Raw genomic sequence first — 19,018 nt, forward strand, 5'->3', positions numbered from 1 at the left:
TTTTGACTCGAGGGCCACAATGGGTTCTTAAACTGGACCGGAGGGCCGGAACAAAAGCATGGATGGAGTGTTTGTGTGAACTAATATAAATTCAAAGTAAACATCATTACATAAAAGGGTACGGTCTTTTTTTTTTTTTTTTTTTAGTTTTATTCGGCCTGCGGGCCGTAGTTTGCCCACGGCTGCTCTAGTTGGTACTTTTAAACGCTTCAAATATTGTGTCATTTTTATTTCTCAGAAGTGGCCTCTTTTCAGAGTTTTCTGACTTCTCACCTGGCCTGTTTGTTCACCATGTCTGCTACACACTTGTTATCCTGGTATCTGCTTTCACTGTGTGCCTAGGAATTCCTTTTACCTTTCAGCTCTGTTAATAATACATTGTTTTATGTATTTCTTGTACTGAATTCACCTGCACTTTTATTACAAGTTTTGTTTAACCTTTTCTCCAAAGAGCTTACATAGAATACATAGATGGTTGACAGGCTTCACTGACAGGTCTCAAACCATTATAGATCCATCTTGGGTCCTCTTTACAAAATTTACTCCTATCCTGGACAAATACATTTGTTCATGTTTTTTAATGTTCACCAAATCACTGAACTCCAGGATTGATGCAGTCTACTGAAAACTGGGTCCTGTAACTCCTTCTATTACAGGATAATGAGAAGCTAGGAAAATTCCAGGGCAAGAGGAATAGGGAAACTGAGACAAGAAAATTAAGCAAGACCAAGATCTTATCTTTTCCAACCAAGGATGCTTGAGAACAAATGACTAATGCCTCTCCTCCCTAACCAAAGAATGCAGGAAAGAGGGTGAGTTTTAATGCCTCTTCTCCCTAACCACAGAATACACAGTGTAGATCACCCTGGAACTGCTAAGGCAGGAGGGGGCAGGGGGACAGAAAGAAGGGAGAGATTTATCTCAAAGAAGTCAGTCATTTTGGGGAAGGAGGAGAGAAGAGGGAGTGTTCATCACATTGTTTAAACTGAGAAGCCAGCAGTCTTGGGGCTCGTTAAAAGATAAAATTGCCAAATTCTTCTCATAAATTCTGGGAAAGCCATAAAAAAGTAAAAGGGAGACCTTAATCTGTACCAAGATATTCAGCAGAGAAATTTATTTATTTATTTATTTATTTAAATCTTTATTGTTCAGATTATTACATTTGTTCCTCTTCCCCCCCCCCATAACTCCCCTCCTCCCAGTTCCCGCCCCACCCTCTGTCCTCACTCCCCACCCACTGTCCTCATCCATAGGTGCACGATTTTTGTCCAGTCTCTTCCCGCATCTCCCACACCCTTTCCCCCCCCCCCCCAAGAATAGTCAGTCCATTCCCTTTCTATGTCCCTGATTCTATTATGATCACCAGATTATTTGTTCACTTGATTCTTAGATTCACTAGTTGATAGATGCATGTTTGTTGTTCATAATTTGTATCTTTACCTTTTTCTTCTTCTTCCTCTTCTTAAAGGATACCTTTCAGCACTTCATATAATGCTGGTTTGGTGGTGATGAACTTTAGCTTTTCCTTATCTGTGAAGCTCTTTATCTTACCTTCAGTTCTGAATGATAGCTTTGCTGGATAAAGTAATCTTGGTTGTAGGTTCTTGGTATTCATCACTTTGAATATTTCTTGCCATTCCCTTCTGGCCTGCAAAGTTTCTGTTGGAAATCAGCTGACAATCGCTTCTCGGCCTTTTGGCTAAGATCAAGTGAGAAATCAGCTGACAGTCGTATGGGTATTCCCTTGTAGGTAACTGAGTTTCTTTCTCTTGCTGCTTTTAGGATTCTCTCTTTGTCTTTTGCTCTTGGCATTTTAATTATGATGTGTCTTGGTGTGGTCCTCTTTGGATTCCTTTTGTTTGGGGTTCTCTGCACTTCCTGGACCTGTAAGTCTATTTCTTTCACCAGGTGGGGGAAGTTTTCTGTCATTATTTCTTCAAATAGGTTTTCAATATCTTGCTCTCTCTCTTCTTCTGGCACCCCTATAATTCAGATGTTGGTACGCTTGAAGCTGTCCCAGAGGCTCCTTACACTATCTTCGTATTTTCGGATTCTTTTTTCATTTTGCTTTTCCGGTTGGGTGTTTTTTGCTTCTTCATATTTCAAATCTTTGACTTGATTCTTGCGCTCCTCTGGTCTGCTGTTGGGAGTCTGTATAATATTCTTTATTTCAGTCAGTGTATGCTTAATTTCTAGTTGGTTCTTTATCACAACATTGAGGGTCTCATTAGATTTCTTGTAGATCTCAAGTTTATCAGCAGTTTCTAGAAAATTATTGAAAGACCTTAAAAGTGTGGTTTTGAGCTCTATATCTTCCATTTCTGACATTTGCGTCCTGTTTCTTTGTCTCCGCATTTTTTTATGTTTTCTTGGTGCACCCCCTAGTGGTCTTTGTGCGCAGTCTTGTTGTTGTTTAGCCTTGATTGTTGTAGGTAATACTAGGGAGGGGTTGACCTCCAGGCCAAGTGGTTGTGAGAATCAGCTGTGTCTGCAGTGGGAGAACTTTTGCCCTCTAGGGAGGTGCTAATCTAGCCCTTGCCTGAGGCTATCCGGCAAATGGCTCTGTGCAGGGCTTGGGCTGGGAGGGATCCCATGGGATCAACAGGGCGGGCGGAGTGAGCAGTTATGGCTGCTCTCAGTCCCGTCCCCAGGGGCTCTGCCTCTCAGAGTCCCAGCAACTGCTGCAAACCTCGGAGAGAAAGCTGTCCTCGCGTTCTGACTGATGCCAGACAGTCCCGGTTCTCCCGTTTGAGTCTGGGTCCCTAGAGACTCTCCCAGAACTGGAGCTCAGAGCCTGAGACTCCCTCCCGATTGAAACAGACAACCGTGCCCTCAGCCGTCAGCCCGCTCTGCGCACACCTCTGCACCTTAGTACTTGACTTCCGCACTGTGCCTCCTCTGAGTCCAGAGAAAGGTTGTTTCCCAGGTTAGGGATTAACAGGACTAAGGAAGAGAATAAATCAGTAAATCCCCCTAGTGTTACAGAAATACCATGTACTACTTATGAAGGACTTGGACTAAGACTGTTAGCAAAAAATTGGGGACTTGTTGGGCCACATCCCCAAGGGTCTGCGCATCAGGGAAAGCACCAAAGCCTATACCCCTGGAGACCCATCAACACAGGGCAGTCCCAGGAAAGGTAAACAGCGAGGCTGGGAGGACATAACCTTTACTGGGTAGGATAATCTCCTTCAGTCACTTCCTCATAGCTTATCAGTAGAGCAGTGACCTTGTAACGGAAACACAGAGATTAACCTAGACAAGATTAAAATCAACAGAACTAGATAGAGACAGGATTTTTGGCAAAGGTCAGATAAGAAACAAGGAACTGTAAAACGTTACCCAAAACATACCATGATGTGATTGCTTATAGGATCAAATGGTTTAAATATAGATGTAATAGGAGAATAAAAAAAGAACCTCGCTACGCTGTCTCCGTGTCCTTCCTCCTTCGCCAACTCCGTCCACACCTTTGGGAACCCCTGGACCTGCTCGGGCAGGACCCCAACAGTTTTCAACTTTTTCATTCTTGTAATCTCTTTACCCACTGTTATCTCTAAAGAACTAGTCCAGTTTCATAAATGCCAAGCTGGTTAAGGCCTTCATTCAGACTGCACTGCAGCTCTGCCTCTCTCTCAGCTCAATCATGTTTCCTTCCCTTGCTTTCCCTTCTACAGGGAAAGAAACTCTCCCTAATAAACATGTATGCTAAACTCTGCTTCAGAATCAGCTTCTTTTGAAACCCAACCTCTAACATGTACATCCTAGCATCTGTTAAACTAATGCCACTAAAAGGTAATCTGATAAGAGGTTATCCTCTCCAAACACAAATTGTATTTTTTAAAATATATTTTTACTGATTTCAGAGAGGAAGGGAAAGGGAGAGATAGAAACATCAATGATGAGAAATAATCATGGATCAGCTACCTCCTGCACACCCCAAACTGAGGATCAAGCCTGCAACCCGGGCATGTGCCCTCGAACCCTGACCTCATGGTTCATAGGTCAATGCTCAACCACTGAGCCACACTGGGTGGGCAACACAAATTGTATTTTAGTAAGTTCTCAAAGTGAAAACTCTCCCTAGGAAGGAGTCTCTAACAATGAAATAAATACAAGTGCTAGCCTCTAGTGTGGCTTTGGAGATCAATACACATTTTGTGAATTGATTTTTAAAGACTACTTTAAGAACCATTTATAAATTTCAATTATAATAATTTGTGTGTGTAGTATTTTAGTCTTTTTTGAGGTTGTTGTTTTTTTTCCAGGAATACTGGACATCCATGATCTAGTAGGCAGCTACCATTTTCTATGAATACAAAGTGGTGACAGAATTCCTATTCTCATGAAGCTCATAGTCTAACAGGTTCAACAGGCATCAAAATAATTAAAAGTGCAATGAAAGCACAGAGGGAATGATTCTGCCTATTGGAGAATGAGAGAACCAGAAAACTTCTCAGAGGGAGTCGCATATAAACTGACCTCTAAAGAATAAACAGAAAGTTCTTTATAGAAAGAGGTGTGGAAGTGGGGGAGGGGGCTCTCTAGGCCAAGGGATTATATGGTATAGGTGACAGATATAGTTTAGATAGTTTAAGTGGTGTGGCAGGGACATTAGACTAGCAAAAGTTGTTTCAAACCAGATTGAGAAGGGCTTTGAATGCCATGCTTAAGGGTTAAAAGTTATCTTACAAAGCAGCCATCCTATCTAATAAAAGAGAAACATGGTAATTGGCGTACGACCGCTACCCTTCCAATTGGCTAATCAGCGAGATATGCAAATTAACTGCCTGGCAGCCAGGCAGCTTGAAACTAACATGAGGCTTGCTTGCTTCAGTGACGGAGGAAACCAACGTTCCCCGCGTGCCTTGCCGGCCTCTGAGCCTGCAGTCTGAAACATTGTAACAAATATAGAAGATAAACGAAACCCCAGAAACCTGCTTTCAGCCAGCCGGGATCTCAGAGCTGGAGTTGATACAGTGTCTCGATTATACAACTGAAACAAACCAGATACCTTCTTTCAGCAGCTGAGGCCTCAGAGCTGGAGCCAGAGCTAAAGCTGGCCCAGAATAAAAAAAAAAAGAGGAGCAGTTGGGAGCTTCAGTCACCCCCAGCCTGAAAACAGCCCTCAGCCCCTCACCCAGACTGGCCAGGCACCCCAGTGGGACCCCCAGCTGCAAACAGCCATCATCCCCTCACCCAGGCTGGCCAGGCACCCCAGTGGGGACCCCCACCCTGATCCAGGACACCCTTCAGGGCAAACCAGCCAGCCCCACCCATGCACCAGGCCTCTATCCAATATAGTAACAGGGTAATATGCCACCCAGCACCGGGATCAGCGTGACAGGGGGCAGCGCCCAAACCCCCTGATCGCTCTGCGGCTCTGTGTGTGACAGGGGGCAGGGCCACAACCCCCCCACCCCCCCAGGGGCCCTGCTCTGTGTGTGAAGGGGTAGAGCCATAACCTCCCCATCGGCCCTGCCCTGAGTGTGAGAGTGGTGGCGCCCCAACCCCCTGATCGGCCCTGCTCTGTGGGTGATAGTGGGCGGCGCCCCAACCCCTGTTCCCCCCACGGGCCCTGCTCTGTGTGTGATGGGGTAGAACCATAACCTCTCCATCGGCCCTGCCCTGAGTGTGACAGTGGCGGCGCCCCAACCTCCTGATTGGCCCTGCTCTGTGGGTGATAGAGGGCGGCGACCCAACCCCCTGATCTGCCCTGCTCTGTGTGTGACAGGGGGCGGTGCCCCAACTCCCCTATTGGCCCTACTCTGTGAGTGACAGGGGGGAGCTCCCCAATCCCCTGATGGGCCCTGCTCTGTGTGTGAAGGGGTAGAGCCATAACCTCCCCATCGGCCCTGCCCTGAGTGTGAGAGTGGTGGTGCCCCAACCCCCTGATCGACCCTGCTTTGTACGTGACAGGGTAAGGAGCCCCAACCCCCTGATTGGCCCTGCTCTGTGCATGACAGGGGGCGGCTCCCCAACTCCCCAATCGGCCTTGCTCTGAGCCCGACCAGGGGCTGCACCTAGGGATTGGGCCTGCCCTCTGCCACCCGGGAGGAGGCCTAAACCAGCAGGTCGTTATCTCCCGAGGGGTCCCAGACTGCGAGAGGGCACAGGCCGGGCTGAGGGACCCTCCTTCCCCACCGAGTGCACAAATTTTTGTGCACCGGGCCTCTAGTCTAATATATTTAGGTAAGAGTCACATGATCAGATTTATGTTTAAGAATAATTCTGGCAGGAAAATAGAGGATGAGTATGAGCAAGAGAGTAGAAATAGGGAAACCAATAAGGGTTACTCTTTCTAAATGGATGCGGAATATCAAGGATTTGTACCATGCAGGAAGAATCATGTAGTGTCACATGAGAAAATAACCCCAAGAAAGAGGTCAGTTAAAATGGAATCAGTCACAGGTTCTCATTAGGATCCCTTGGGAGATTTTTTTTTTTTAAAGGATACTCAGGTCTCACCTCTTTCTAATTAAATCAGACTCACTAGAGTGACACCAGGCATTGGAATTTTTTAAAAATTATCAGACGATTCTAATATGTAATCAGGGTTGAAAACCTCCAGCACAACCCATAAATGAGGAGTCTAAGGAAAACAGTTCTGAGCATGGCTATCTCAATGGACTGTGTCATTCTGGGGCACTGAGAAAGCTAATTAATGTATATTATTTGTTGATAACACTTTAAATAGAAAATGGCACCTGCAAAATGCTCTTGTAGCATATTTATTCACAAAGTTTACTGTGAACTGATACTAATTAAAAAAAAAGTATGTCTTTGTATAAGAATCAAACAAATTCATAATCTTGTCCTAAACTAGGACTACCCATACTTTGCTCTAAATCAGAAAAGAGCAATAATTGATAAGTTAAAACATCGATCAGCTGCCCCCTGCATATCTCCCACTGGGGATATGCCCGCAACCCAGGTACACGCCCTTGACCGGAATCGAACCCAGGACCTTTCAGTCCGCAGGCCGACGCCCTATCCACTGAGCCAAACCGGTTTCAGCACATGATGAATATTTTAATTTATTTAGCAATAGACATTTATACTGCAACATACAAAACGGTAAAGGAAACAAAAAATTTTTTTTATAGTTGGCAGGAGAGTGAAATGGTTAAAGGCATACATTTTGAAGCCAGACAGACCTAGGTTTTGAATCTAGGTTTCTGTTACTTGGTAACTGCGGTTCTTTGAACAAGCAATCTCACATGTTCAAGCTATAATTTCCTGGTCTGTACAATGATGATAATAGGAACTACATCACAGGATTGTTTTGTGAGTTATACTTTAAAATGTATCTAAAGTCCTTAAAATAGTAGTTGACAGTTCTATGTATACATCTTGGTTCTTGTACTCAAGGAACTACAAAAATAAGACAGGCCAAGACAAGCTTTAATATAAGACAGTGCTATCATATAAATAATGACGTAATAGTTAATGCATCAATTAGAAATCTTTCAGTTTCAAAAAATAAAAACCACCTCTAGCTATCTTAAGAAAAGAGGATATCTACGGAAAGGATATCAGGGATCCATAGATTCTGCAGGAAGCTGAGGACAGGCTTAGAAAGAAACGCTTAGAAGCCCAAGGAACTGCAGATGACCAGGAAGCTGGAGGCACAATTGTTTTTTAGCATGAATAGGCTGAATGAAGACTGCTGCCTGAGGATACTAAGCAGAAATGAAATCTAACCATGTGTTTGGGGACACTGTCACCCTGAAATAAGACTTCCCACAACGGTAAGATCTCCTTCATTAAATTGAGAAGCTGCCACCAGGTGCAGGACAGCCAGAAAAAAACCTACAAAAATGTTCATCCTAGCAGTCATTGTACTGAACAATACATTTAAGGCTTCAGGTGGTATCTCATTAATCCTCACAACCATCATGAGGAAAATAGTCTTATTACCATGTCTATTTTTATAGATGAGAAAACCAAATCTCTGTGAGGTTAATTCGCCTAAGGTTCCACAATCAACAAGTGGTAAAAAAGAAATTCAAATCCAGAAAGTCTGATTCCAGAGGTTAGGTATACAGCTATTAGTTCCTCCAAGAGGAGGGGAAAGGTCACACCACATCTGGCTAGATAAGGAAATACATTATCAAGAAGGCTTTTTGAATTGGATAGATTGGGTGGGTATCTATCAGGCACTAGATATTTATCTATCTTTAAAAAATGGGTAGATTTAAAAAATTTACACAATAAATACAAGAAAAACTAGACAATATAGTTAAGCAGAAAGTAATTTCTGTGATTTTGCAACCTAAGGATAACCAAGAGCAATATTTTGGTAATTAATATTCTTGGAATAGTCTTTGGGATTTTATCCTTTGGTCTATCCTATGTTGCAGACATTTCTTCCCAGGTTTTGTTTACTTTTTAACTTTGTGTAGTTTATTTAAAATATCTAGGCACATTTTTGTCTTACATAAACAGAACCATACTATTTTTGTTATTTATTCATTTGAGGGGGAGGGGGAAGGAAGGGAGGGAGGGTGACAGGGAAGGGAGAAAGTAAATGAGAGGAAAGAAGGGGGGTTGATTTTAATTGACTTTATTTTATTTTTTAGAGAGGGAGAGAGGACCAGAAAGGGAGAAAGAGAAATATTGCTGTGAGAAACACTGATCTGCTGCCTCCTGCAGGTCCCCAACCAGGGATCAAGCCCTGCAACCCAGGCGTGTGCCCTGACCAGAATCAAACTGGCGACCTCCTGGTGCCTGGGAGGACATTCAACCAAATGAGCTACACCGGCCAGGGCTCGCTGGCTGATTTATATATGCCCTGACCAGGGATCATATTCCAACCTTGGCATATTGGGACAGCACTCTTATCCAACTTAGCTACCCAGCCAGGGCACAACCATACTGTTTTGGTTAACTTGTTTTTTCTACCCAACAAGATATAGTATCTTCCCAAGTCAGTAAGAATGTCTCTACAACAGTGGCTTTCAAATTGTATGGTCTTAGGATTATTTTATACTCTTTAAAAATATTTTTTTTTATTGATTTCAGAGAAGGAGAGAGAGAGATAGAAACATCAATGATGAGAGAATCATTGATTGGCTGCCTCCTGCACGTCCCACACTGGGTATCGTCGAGCTTGGACATATGCCCTGACCAGGAATCGAACCATGACCTTCTGATTCATAGGATGATGCTCGATCACTGAGCCATGCTGGCTGGGCTATACTTTACTTTTGTTTATATTCACTTTACTTTTTATTTTTTTAGTACCTCACCCTTAAATTCATTAAAAATTATTTTTATGATTTGAAGATCTGACTTAACCTAATGCCAAAGAGTTAACTCTTTATTATTTTCTAAAAGGAGCTTTATTATTTCCCCCTTTATTAAAAACATACATTTTAAAATGATGTTTTGCAAACAACTTAAAACTACAGATGAAGCTAAAGCAGCTCTTGACCACCAGGATGTTTCCTTCGCATTTAAATTTATGTAAGCCTAAATATAAGGTTTGTGGCTACTTGACTGTTTTTTCCCCTCCTCCCTTGTTACCTTGATCTTTCTACATAGATCTATGCCTTGTTCTTTTTAAGAGATGCACGGTGTCCCATAATGCAGATTTCCATGTTAATTGTATCTTCCCTCCCCCGACGAATAGGTTCCCAATTTTTCGCTATTTCTTCACCACCACTCCCCAAAACGCAGGGGCCTGAGTTTCATTGTGCGCATGCGCCAGTGCCCACGGGTTCCCTTCCTAAAGACCTGATCGCTTCGAGTCCTTTTTCATCTTGATGGGCTCCCGGGAACCGCAGCAGGTACGTTGAGAGACAACACACACCTACACCAACGACCCGGCCAGGAGACCCTGGCCCCGGCTTTTTTTTCCCCTTTCACAACGGACGCCGATTTTTTTTTATTTTATTATTATTATTTTTTTTTACCCCGTAGATGCAACAGTTCCCTGCACCGAACCAGACACCCAACCTTCAGCCACCGAGCTCTACGACTAAAAAAGTAGGGAAGGAAGACCCACGCGCCCCAAGAACCGTGACGCCTGCTTCCGGAAAGCGCACCGGAAGCCGGTGTTCGATTCTGCGTCAAATTCGACTCCAGGGGCCGTCGTAAAAGTGTCGTCTCGCGCCTCTGGAACCGGCCACAGGTCTCCGCTCGCCTCCGGCCGGGGGTCTGCAGCTGCAGGCGTCGGTTCCCCTCAAGATGGCGGATGAGGAGGCCAGGGGCGTGGAGAGGATGGAAGTCGGCCCCGACTTGCCCCAGACCCCGCAGGGACTGGCATCTGTAAGTCCTCGCGGGCCAGTGCCTTTTGTACCCCCCGTGCCTCCCTGCGGCTGCACCGCTCATGGCGGCTCCGGGGAGGGGGAGTCATCAGGATGGATGTGGAAGGCAGCCACCCAATAAGAAGTCATCCCTCGCCCACCTTCCTGCTGGCCGGGTCCGCGGAGTAGAATGCCCTTGTCATTTATTAGCGGTGACGAGCTTCAGCATGTCTCCGTCCTGACGTGGAGGGAACTGGTGATGGTGGTAGCTGGTCTGTGGCGTCGGGGGCTGCGGCGGGCTGGGAGGAAGAGCTATTTTCCCGTAGACGCAGCGTTCCCCCCCCTTCCCCCCCCTTGACGGCTGGAATCCGGGTGCAGCACCTGCTGTTGGGTTGATAGCTGACAGGGCGGGGACCGACAGGGCCAGAGTGTGCTGCCCCTGTCCACTCATGTCAGCTCTGGGCTGCAGGGAAAGATAGGAGGTGTAGCAATTGCAGTCCTTGGGCCCGGGATCTGGAGAACCCCTGGCCTCATCCTCAATGGAGGAGCCCGTCTTCCGTCGCTGCTTTTGCAAGGTGGAAAAGGGAATTCCAGACATTTCCAGCCAGAGAAATACCCTGAATGAATATCGGGATCTATAGGTGGAAAGAATGGGAAGGCAAGAGAGAGTGAGCAAATTTGAGCCCGTCGCCTGGCTGCAGAGAGAAAGCCGACAGAGGTTAGGCGTAAGCGGTAACATTAGGTAATAGTCTGGATGTCTAGTGGGGAGATACGTAGGGAATATTCAAATAATTGGTTGTGGCATGATGTTGACTTTTATCAGGTGGTGTTTCTTCTTGCATGCAGGAAAGTGTAGCCTATACACCTCTTCCTGCAGTTTCTTTGGTTTGTAGTTTTAGTGGAAGCTTTCTTGGAGTATTTTAATACCGCAGACACTTGAGCATTGTTTTATGAGAGAACAGAGCAAACTCCAGAAATAAGAGTCCACCCCAGGGACTGGCCAGTTTGGCTGGGAGATAGAAACCAGGTAGGGAGGGAGTTGGAATAAGGGTTGGGCCACCCAGCTGTGGCAGTGCTTGCAGCTATCCCCTACCCCAAATAGTAATTCAACCTCACTTCACTGCTGGTGCGGAAGGAGGGAGCATCTATCCTACCTAATAAAAGAGAAACATGGTAATTGGCATACAACCGCTACCCTTCCCATTGGCTAATCAGGGTGATATGCAAATTAACTGCCAGCCAAGATGGCAGCCCGCAGCCAGGCAGCTTGAAACTAACATGAGGCTTGCTTGCTTCAGTGACGGGGGACTCCAACATTCCCCGCCTGCCACTGCAGGCCTCTGAGCTGGCAGTTTGAAACATAGTTACAAAAATAGAAGCTAAACAAAACCCCAGAAACCATCTTTCAGCTAGCCGGGATCTCAGACCTGGAGTTGATACAGAGTTTCTATTGTAGAACCTAAACAAAGCAGATACCTGCTTTCAGGAGTGGAGGCCTAAGAGCTGGAGCCTCAGAGCTAAAGCTGGCTCAGAATAAAAAAGAAAAAAAGGAGCAGTTGGGAGCTTCAGTCCCAGCCTGCAAACAGCCCTCAGCCCCTCACCCAGACTGGCCAGGCACCCCAGTGGGGACCCCCACCCTGAAGGGTGTGTGACCAGCTGCAAACAGCCATCATCCCCTCATCCAGGCTGGCCAGGCACCCCAGTGGGGACCCCCACCCTGATCTGGGACACCCTTCAGGGCAAACCAGCCAGCCCCCACCCATGCACCAGGCCTCTATTCTATATAGTAAAAGGGTAATACGCCTCCCAGCACCGGGATCAGCGGAGCCGCGAGGTCTCCCGGCACTGGGATCAGCATGACAGGGGGCAGCGCCCAAACCCCCTGATCGCCCTGTGGCTCTGTGTGTGACAGGGGGCGGGGCCACAACCTCCCCATCCACCCTGCTCTATTCCTGACAGGGGAAGGCACCCCAACCCCCTGATCGGCCCTGCTCTGTGCCTGATAGGGGGGAGCTCCCCAACCTCCTGATCGCCCAGCGGCTCTGTGTGTGACAGGGTGTGGCGCGCCCCCCCCCCCCCCCGGGCCCTGCTCTGTGTGTGATGGGGTAGAGCCATAACCTCCCCATCGGCCCTGCCCTGAGTGTGACAGTGGTGGTGCCTCAACCCCCTGATGGGCCCTGTTCTGTGCGTGACAGGGGGGAGCTCCCCAACCCCCTGATTGACCCTGCTCTGTGCATGACAGGGGGGAGCTCCCCAACCCCCTGATTGACCCTGCTCTGTGCGTGACAGGGGAGAGCTCCCCAACCCCCTGATTGGCCCTGCTCTGTGCGTGACAGGGGGTGGCGCCGCAACCTCCCCATCGACCCTGCCTTGATTGTGACAGGGGGCGGTGCCCCCAATCGGCCCTACCCTGAGCATGACTGAGGGTGGCATCGCAACCTCCCAATCCGCCCTGCTCTGTGCATGACAGGGGGCGGCGTCCCAATTCCCCTATTGGCCCTGCTCTGAGCCCGACCAGGTGCTGCACCTAGGGATTGGGCCTGCCCTCTGCCACCCGGGAGCAGGCCTAAGCCAGCAGGTCGTTACCTCCCGAGGGTCCCAGACTATGAGAGGGCACAGGCCGGGCTGAGGGCCCCCTCTCCCCCCCGAGTGCACAAATTTTTGTGCACCGGCCCTCTAGTCTGAGCTAATAAGAAATCAGAAGAGGGGAAAAGTTTGGAAGCAGTTGTAAACATCTGGTTTCAATGGTAGCTTGTGCTTTGTACATCTTAGAGGTAATGGAGAAACTGCGTGCTGTGGGCAGAAGTGTTACTGTAATTTTGCATTGCTAAAGATGACGAATGTTTATTTAAAGCTTTGATGTATTCCTTCCAAGTAGTATAGTAAAATCTCATCAACCTGGACTTCACTTATTTGGCATTGGAGATAATGGTACAGGAATTGAGCTAGAGTTACGTTGCAAACTCTACTTCAAGAAATGTTAGATTTCATTGTAAGGCTTTGGATTTTGCAAAGTAGCAGGTAGATTCCAAGAGAGGTGCAAAAGCTTCAGGGAAGTCACAGTCCAGTGGCACAGATAAGACAAGCGATCAAATGATTTTAATACAAGATAGGGTGATATAAGTGGATGAAGACTTGTGACTGTTAAGCCTCATGATCACTTTTTTGGCTTGGATTTCTCTACTTGAGGATCCCAGATAGCATCTTACTTTCCTTTTATTTTTAAATCTACTATCTTTAATTTTATCTTAACTGGAGTAAGATTCTGGCTTTCCAGATTACTTCTTCTTTGCTATGAAGCAAAACAAGCTCAATGATTCTTTGACATTTGAATAATTTGTATTTTAAATCAACATTGGGAGGCAGGTAAAACAAAAATAATAAATATGGGAGTGTTGCAGAGGTTTAAGAACTCTTACCAACTCCACTAGAGTTTTGTTTGTGGTTATAGTTCTTGCTATCCTTAATTCAAACTTCCTTCTTAGTTCCTTGGTCATTTTTCTGTCATGTTGCTATCAACATGTATGAAGGCTATCAAATTCTTAGTATCACCTAACACAATTATAGTGAGATAATAGGTATGAATTATTGGACATTTATAAAAGCCATTGCTTGATAATGATTAGGGTAATTGATTCTGTAGATCAGCATCCCCTACTAATTTTGAAGTCCTGGTCTTGTGGGCCACACATTGAGTAAGACTAAGCTAGACATTTGGAAGTTCTCAGTACAGACTTGACACTGTGGGGAGGGATAAGATCTTTGAGGAGGAAAGTGTGTGTGTATGTGTATATGCGTATATAGGAACATACATACAGAGAGACAGACGGACATGGAGTAAGACAGGGTAAAGGGGGAGAGAGAGAGAAGGAAGCGGAACAGGAATGGTTGAATTTCAGGGGCAGAAGATGGAGGAAAAACCAGGGAAGGACCTAGAAAGGGAGTAGCCAAGCAGGAATGAGGTGAGAGTAGTGTAGTGTCATAGAGTGTAGTGTCTAGAAGTGGGTGGTTTACTAGGTCCAGGAAGATGAGGACTGAGAAAAATTGGAAATTCAGATAGTATATAGGGTGGTCTAACACAGCTTTTACCTTCTGTCTTCTTCAACTGGACTTTCATAAGTCCATCTCAGAAGATTTTCCTGGCGTGGTACTTTTCTTTTTCCTGTCTACACTCTCTGCCTATGTGATTTATTTTGTTCTATGGCTATAAATACCACCTGTATGCATTCAGTTCCCAAATTTAGGTCATCTCACTTCTGAGCTCCAGAATCACAAATCCAACTACCTACTTAACATATCCACTTGGATGTCTAAGTGTTTCAAATAGGGGCGCAATTAGGAAGCCACTACAGTGACTTATCCAAGCCATAGGTGATGGTGGCTTGTACGAGAGAGATCACTGGAGATGGAAAGCAGAAGTTGGATTCAAGAGAGAATTTGGAAGTATGGAAGAAACAAAAAGATTTGCTTGTGGATTGAGCATGAGGCAAGAGGGAAGAAACAGGTGACATCTGGATCCCCAGTGTTTGGCTTAAGCATTCATGGCCATAGTTGTGTCATATACTGAGGAATGACCAGATTTTGGGAGGGGGAAACAGGGAGGCAGATCAAGAGTTTTGTTATTCCTATCTCAGTAGATGACACTTCCATAATAGCTCTTGAACACAAACAATTCTGTGTCTCCACTCCACCTCTCTAGTCATAGTCACCATCTATTGCTAGGCAACTGCAGTCGCCTCCTAACTGGCTTCCTTGCTTCCATTTTGCCCTGTTCCAGTCCATTCTCCTCTTAGCAACCAGAGTAAATCTTTTTAAGACTAAATCATATTCATGTCAGTTTCCTGCCTAAATTCTTTGGTGATTTTCCGTTGTGTTTGGAATAAAATCTAAATGCATTACAAGTCATTCAAGATCCTGCCTGATCGGCCTCTACATGTCCTCTAATTTCTTGTTAGTTTCTTCTCTCAATTTTAGCCACCTGGCCTGTTAGTTTCTAAAACAGCTGTGGGCAAACTACGGCCCGCAGGCCGGATCCGCCCGTTTGAAATGAATAAAACTAAAAAAAAAAAAAAAAAAGACCGTACCCTTTTATGTAATGATGTTTACTTTGAATTTATATTAGTTCACACAAACACTCCATCCATGCTTTTGTTCCGGCCCTCCGGTCCAGTTTAAGAACCCATTGTGGCCCTCGAGTCAAAAAGTTTGCCTACCCCTGGTCTAAAACAAGCCCATGCTGTATCTTGCTTCAGCGCCTATGCCTTTGCTTGCTGTTTTTTTGCCCCCTCCTTAGAGTATTTTTCTTCTGTTTTTTTCTTGATACCCTGTCTAAAAGATGGGTTCCTCTTACTCTTTGTCAAAGTATCCTGTTTATTTCTTCTACTGTACTTATTACAATCTGTAATTACTGTATTGTCTTTACTTATTTAAATGTCTGTCTTTCCTGCCAGAATGTAAGCTCCATGAAGGCAAGGATCATGTCTCACTGTATACTGATATATACCAGTATGTGCTTGATAAAGCAGACATTTACATACTCTTAGTGAATAAATGAGGATCAACATTAGTGATTTATTTTAGCAAGAATGGTAGTGATTGGGGGAAGGAGGACAGAAGCAGGGAGCATATTGGGATAATGGCTAACCTTGGAGTCCAGACTGAACAGGGAGCTAAGGAAAGCGAAGGGAATTGGTGGGATTTAAGGTATTAAAGTTATGATGTTGACATAAATTGAAGGACTGAATGTTATGGTCAGAAAGAGGAAATTTGGAGTTTTAGAACATGGAGGCACATCAGGTGCTTGTGATGGCAGAGCCAGGTTTAGATGTGCCTCTATGTTCCTATAGCATCCTTTTCATACTGTTGTATATAGCATATCTCAGGCTCTACTCATAACTACCTATTTACTGTCTATCTTTTGTTCTAGATAATAAACTCCTTGATAATACAAACTGTTTCCTGTTCACATCAGTATCTCCACTACCTACAACATTGCTTCAGAATTGTTATTGAATATATGAATGAATGAATGAATGAATGAATGAGGAGACACTAGCTGAGGTAGAGTGGAGGTGAAGGAAATAGGAGTTGAGAAGGTTAAGAGTTTATAAGGCTAAAAAGTTTAAAATTGAATAGGGAGGATTTAAAAAAATTTTTTTATTGATTTTTTTTTTTTTTTTTTTTTTACAGAGAATGGAAGGGAGAGGGATAGAGAAATAGAAACATAGATGAGCGAGAAACACACGCCCTACTGGGGATTGAGCCTGAAACCTGGGTATGTGCCCTGATCAGGAATCAAACCTAACTGGTGACCTCCTGGTTCATGGGTTGATGCTCAACCACTGAGCAACACCAGCTGGGTATTGTTTTACTTACTTATTTATTGATTTATCCTCACCCGAGGATATTTTTTTCATTGCTTTTTAGAGAGAGTGGAAAGGAGGGACGGGGAGAGAGACAGAAGGGAGAGAGAGAGAGAGAAACATTGATGTGAGAGAGCCATGTTAATTGGTTGCCACCTGCACATACAAGTGCATATGCGACTGAGGACCGGGGATAAAACCTGCAACCTAGGTACGTGCCCTTGACTAGGAATTGAACCCAAGACCCTTTGGTGCTCAGGCTGATGCTCTATCCACTGAGCCATGCTGGCAGGGCAAATAAGAGATTATATATATATATATATATATATATATATATATATATATATATATATATATATATAAATTTAAATTCTTTATTGTTGGAAAATAGGGAGGATTTTTAAAAAATATTATTGAGGCCTCCTGGTGTGGTTCAGGGGTTGAGTGTTGACCTGTGAACCACGAGGTCACAGTTCAATTCCTGGTCGGGACATGCTCTGGTTGTGGGCTCGGTTCCCAGTAGGCGGCATGCAGGAGGCATCTGATTAATGATTCTTTCTCATCATTGATGTTTCTATCTCTCTCCCTCTCCCTTCCTTTCTGAAATCAGTACAGATATAAAAAAAATCTTATTGAGGTATAAGTTATCTATCTATAATAATAAAAGGGTAATATGCTAATTAGATCTGACATCATTCTGTATGAAGCCGGGGCCAGAGGGAAGCCAGCCCAGGTGCTTGTGGGCGGCCAGAGGGAAGCAAGCCCAGGTACTGGGTGCCAGTGGGAGGCTGGTGCCGGCAGCCGTGGGAAAGAAGGCCTACTCTTGCATGAATTTTGTGCATCAGGCCTCTAGTCCTATCTAATAATAGAGAAACATGGTAATTAACCGTAACTTCACTACCCTTCCCATTGGCTAATCAGGGTGATATGCAAATTAACTGCCAACCAAGATGGTGGCCAGCAGCCAGGCAGCTGAAGCAAACAGGAGGCTTGCTTGCTCCAGTGACGGAGGAAGCCAAGGTTCCCCGCCTGCCGCTGCCGGCCTCTGAGCTGCAGTCTAAGAAACAATGTTGCAATTATAGAAGCTAAACAATCCCCAGAAACCTGCTTTCAGCCAGTCGGCCTCGGAGCTGGAGCTGAAACAGTGTTTCAATTATAGAATCCAAACAAACCCAGAGACCTGCTTTCAGCAGCCGAGGTCTCAGAGCTGGAGCCGAGCCTCAGAGCTAAAGCCGGCTCTCAGCTCCAGTGACAGCCATAGAAGGTAAATAAATCCCAGAATAAAAAAAGAAAAAGAAAAAAGGAGAGGTTGGGAGTTTCAGTTGCCCGCCAGCCTGAAAACGGCCCTCAGCCCCTCACCCAGACTGGCCAGGCACCCCAGTGGGGACCCCAACACTGAAGGGGGTGCGACCAGATGCAAACAGCCATCATCCCCTCATCCAGGCTGGCCAGGCACCCAAGCGGGACCCCCACCCTGATCCAGGACACCCTTCAGGGCAAACCAGCCGGCCCCCACCTGTGCACCAGGCCTCTATCCTATATAGTAACAGGGTAATATGCCTCCCAGCACCGGGATCATCAGAGCCGCGAGGCCTCCCGGCACTGGGATCAGCATGACAGGGGACAGCGCCCAAACCCCCTGATCGCCCTGTGGCTCTGTGTGTGACAGGGGGCGGGGCCACAACCTCCCTATCCGCCCTGCTCTGTTCCTGACAGGGGAAGGCACCCCAACCCCCTGATCAGCCCTGCTCTGTGCCTGATAGGGGGGAGCTCCCCAACCCCCTGATTGCCCTGTGGCTCTGTGTGTGACAGGGTGCGGCTCCCCAACCCCCTGATCAGCCCTGCTCTGTGGGTGACAGGGTGCGGCGCCCAACACCCCCCCCCCCCCCCCCACGGGCCCTGCTCTGTGTATGACGGGTTAGAGCCATAACCTCCCCATCGGCCCTGCCCTGAGTGTGACAGGGTGCGGTGCCCCAACCCCCTGATCCGACCTGCTCTGTGTGTGACAGGGGGCGGTGCCCCAACTCCCCTATCGGCCCTACTCTGTGAGTGACAGGGGGGAGCTCCTCAACCCCCTGATCGGCCCTGCTCTGTGCGTGACAAGGGGGAGCTCCCCAACCCCCTGATTGGCCCTGCTCTGTGCGTGACAGGGGGTGGCGCCGCAACCTCCTCATCGACCCTGCCTTGAGTGTGACAGGGGGCGGTGCCCCAGGCCCCAAATCGGCCCTACCCTGAGCATGACTGAGGGTGGCATCGCAACCTCCCAATCCGCCCTGCTCTGTGCATGACAGGGGGCGGCGCCCCAACTCCCCAATCGGCCCTGCTCTGAGCCCGACCAGGGGCTGCACCTAGGGATTGGGCCTGCCCTCTGCCACCCGGGAGCAGGCCTAAGCCAGCAGGTCATTA

The 19,018-nt window shown here is 46.4% G+C and overlaps 2 protein-coding genes across 5 annotated transcripts in view; one reads left to right on the forward strand and one right to left on the reverse strand.

Annotated features, from left to right (window-relative positions):
* TMEM62 (transmembrane protein 62) overlaps window positions 1-10,034 on the reverse strand; it is a 61,682-nt gene extending 51,648 nt beyond the window's left edge. Inside the window, exon 1 of the mRNA XM_059703739.1 lies at window positions 9,918-10,034. The gene's annotated coding sequence lies outside the window, so the exon portion shown is untranslated. The remainder of the gene's footprint in view (window positions 1-9,917) is intronic.
* A 103-nt stretch (window positions 10,035-10,137) lies between these two features.
* UBR1 (ubiquitin protein ligase E3 component n-recognin 1) overlaps window positions 10,138-19,018 on the forward strand; it is a 145,649-nt gene continuing 136,768 nt past the window's right edge. For all 4 annotated transcript variants that reach the window (XM_059703687.1, XM_059703708.1, XM_059703698.1 and 1 more), the window contains exon 1: window positions 10,138-10,272. In XM_059703687.1, coding sequence (XP_059559670.1) covers window positions 10,192-10,272 — 81 coding nt within the window. In that variant the 5' untranslated portion in view covers window positions 10,138-10,191. The remainder of the gene's footprint in view (window positions 10,273-19,018) is intronic.

This window comes from Myotis daubentonii, chromosome 1 (assembly GCF_963259705.1).
Source record: "Myotis daubentonii chromosome 1, mMyoDau2.1, whole genome shotgun sequence".
NCBI lineage: Eukaryota > Metazoa > Chordata > Mammalia > Chiroptera > Vespertilionidae > Myotis > Myotis daubentonii.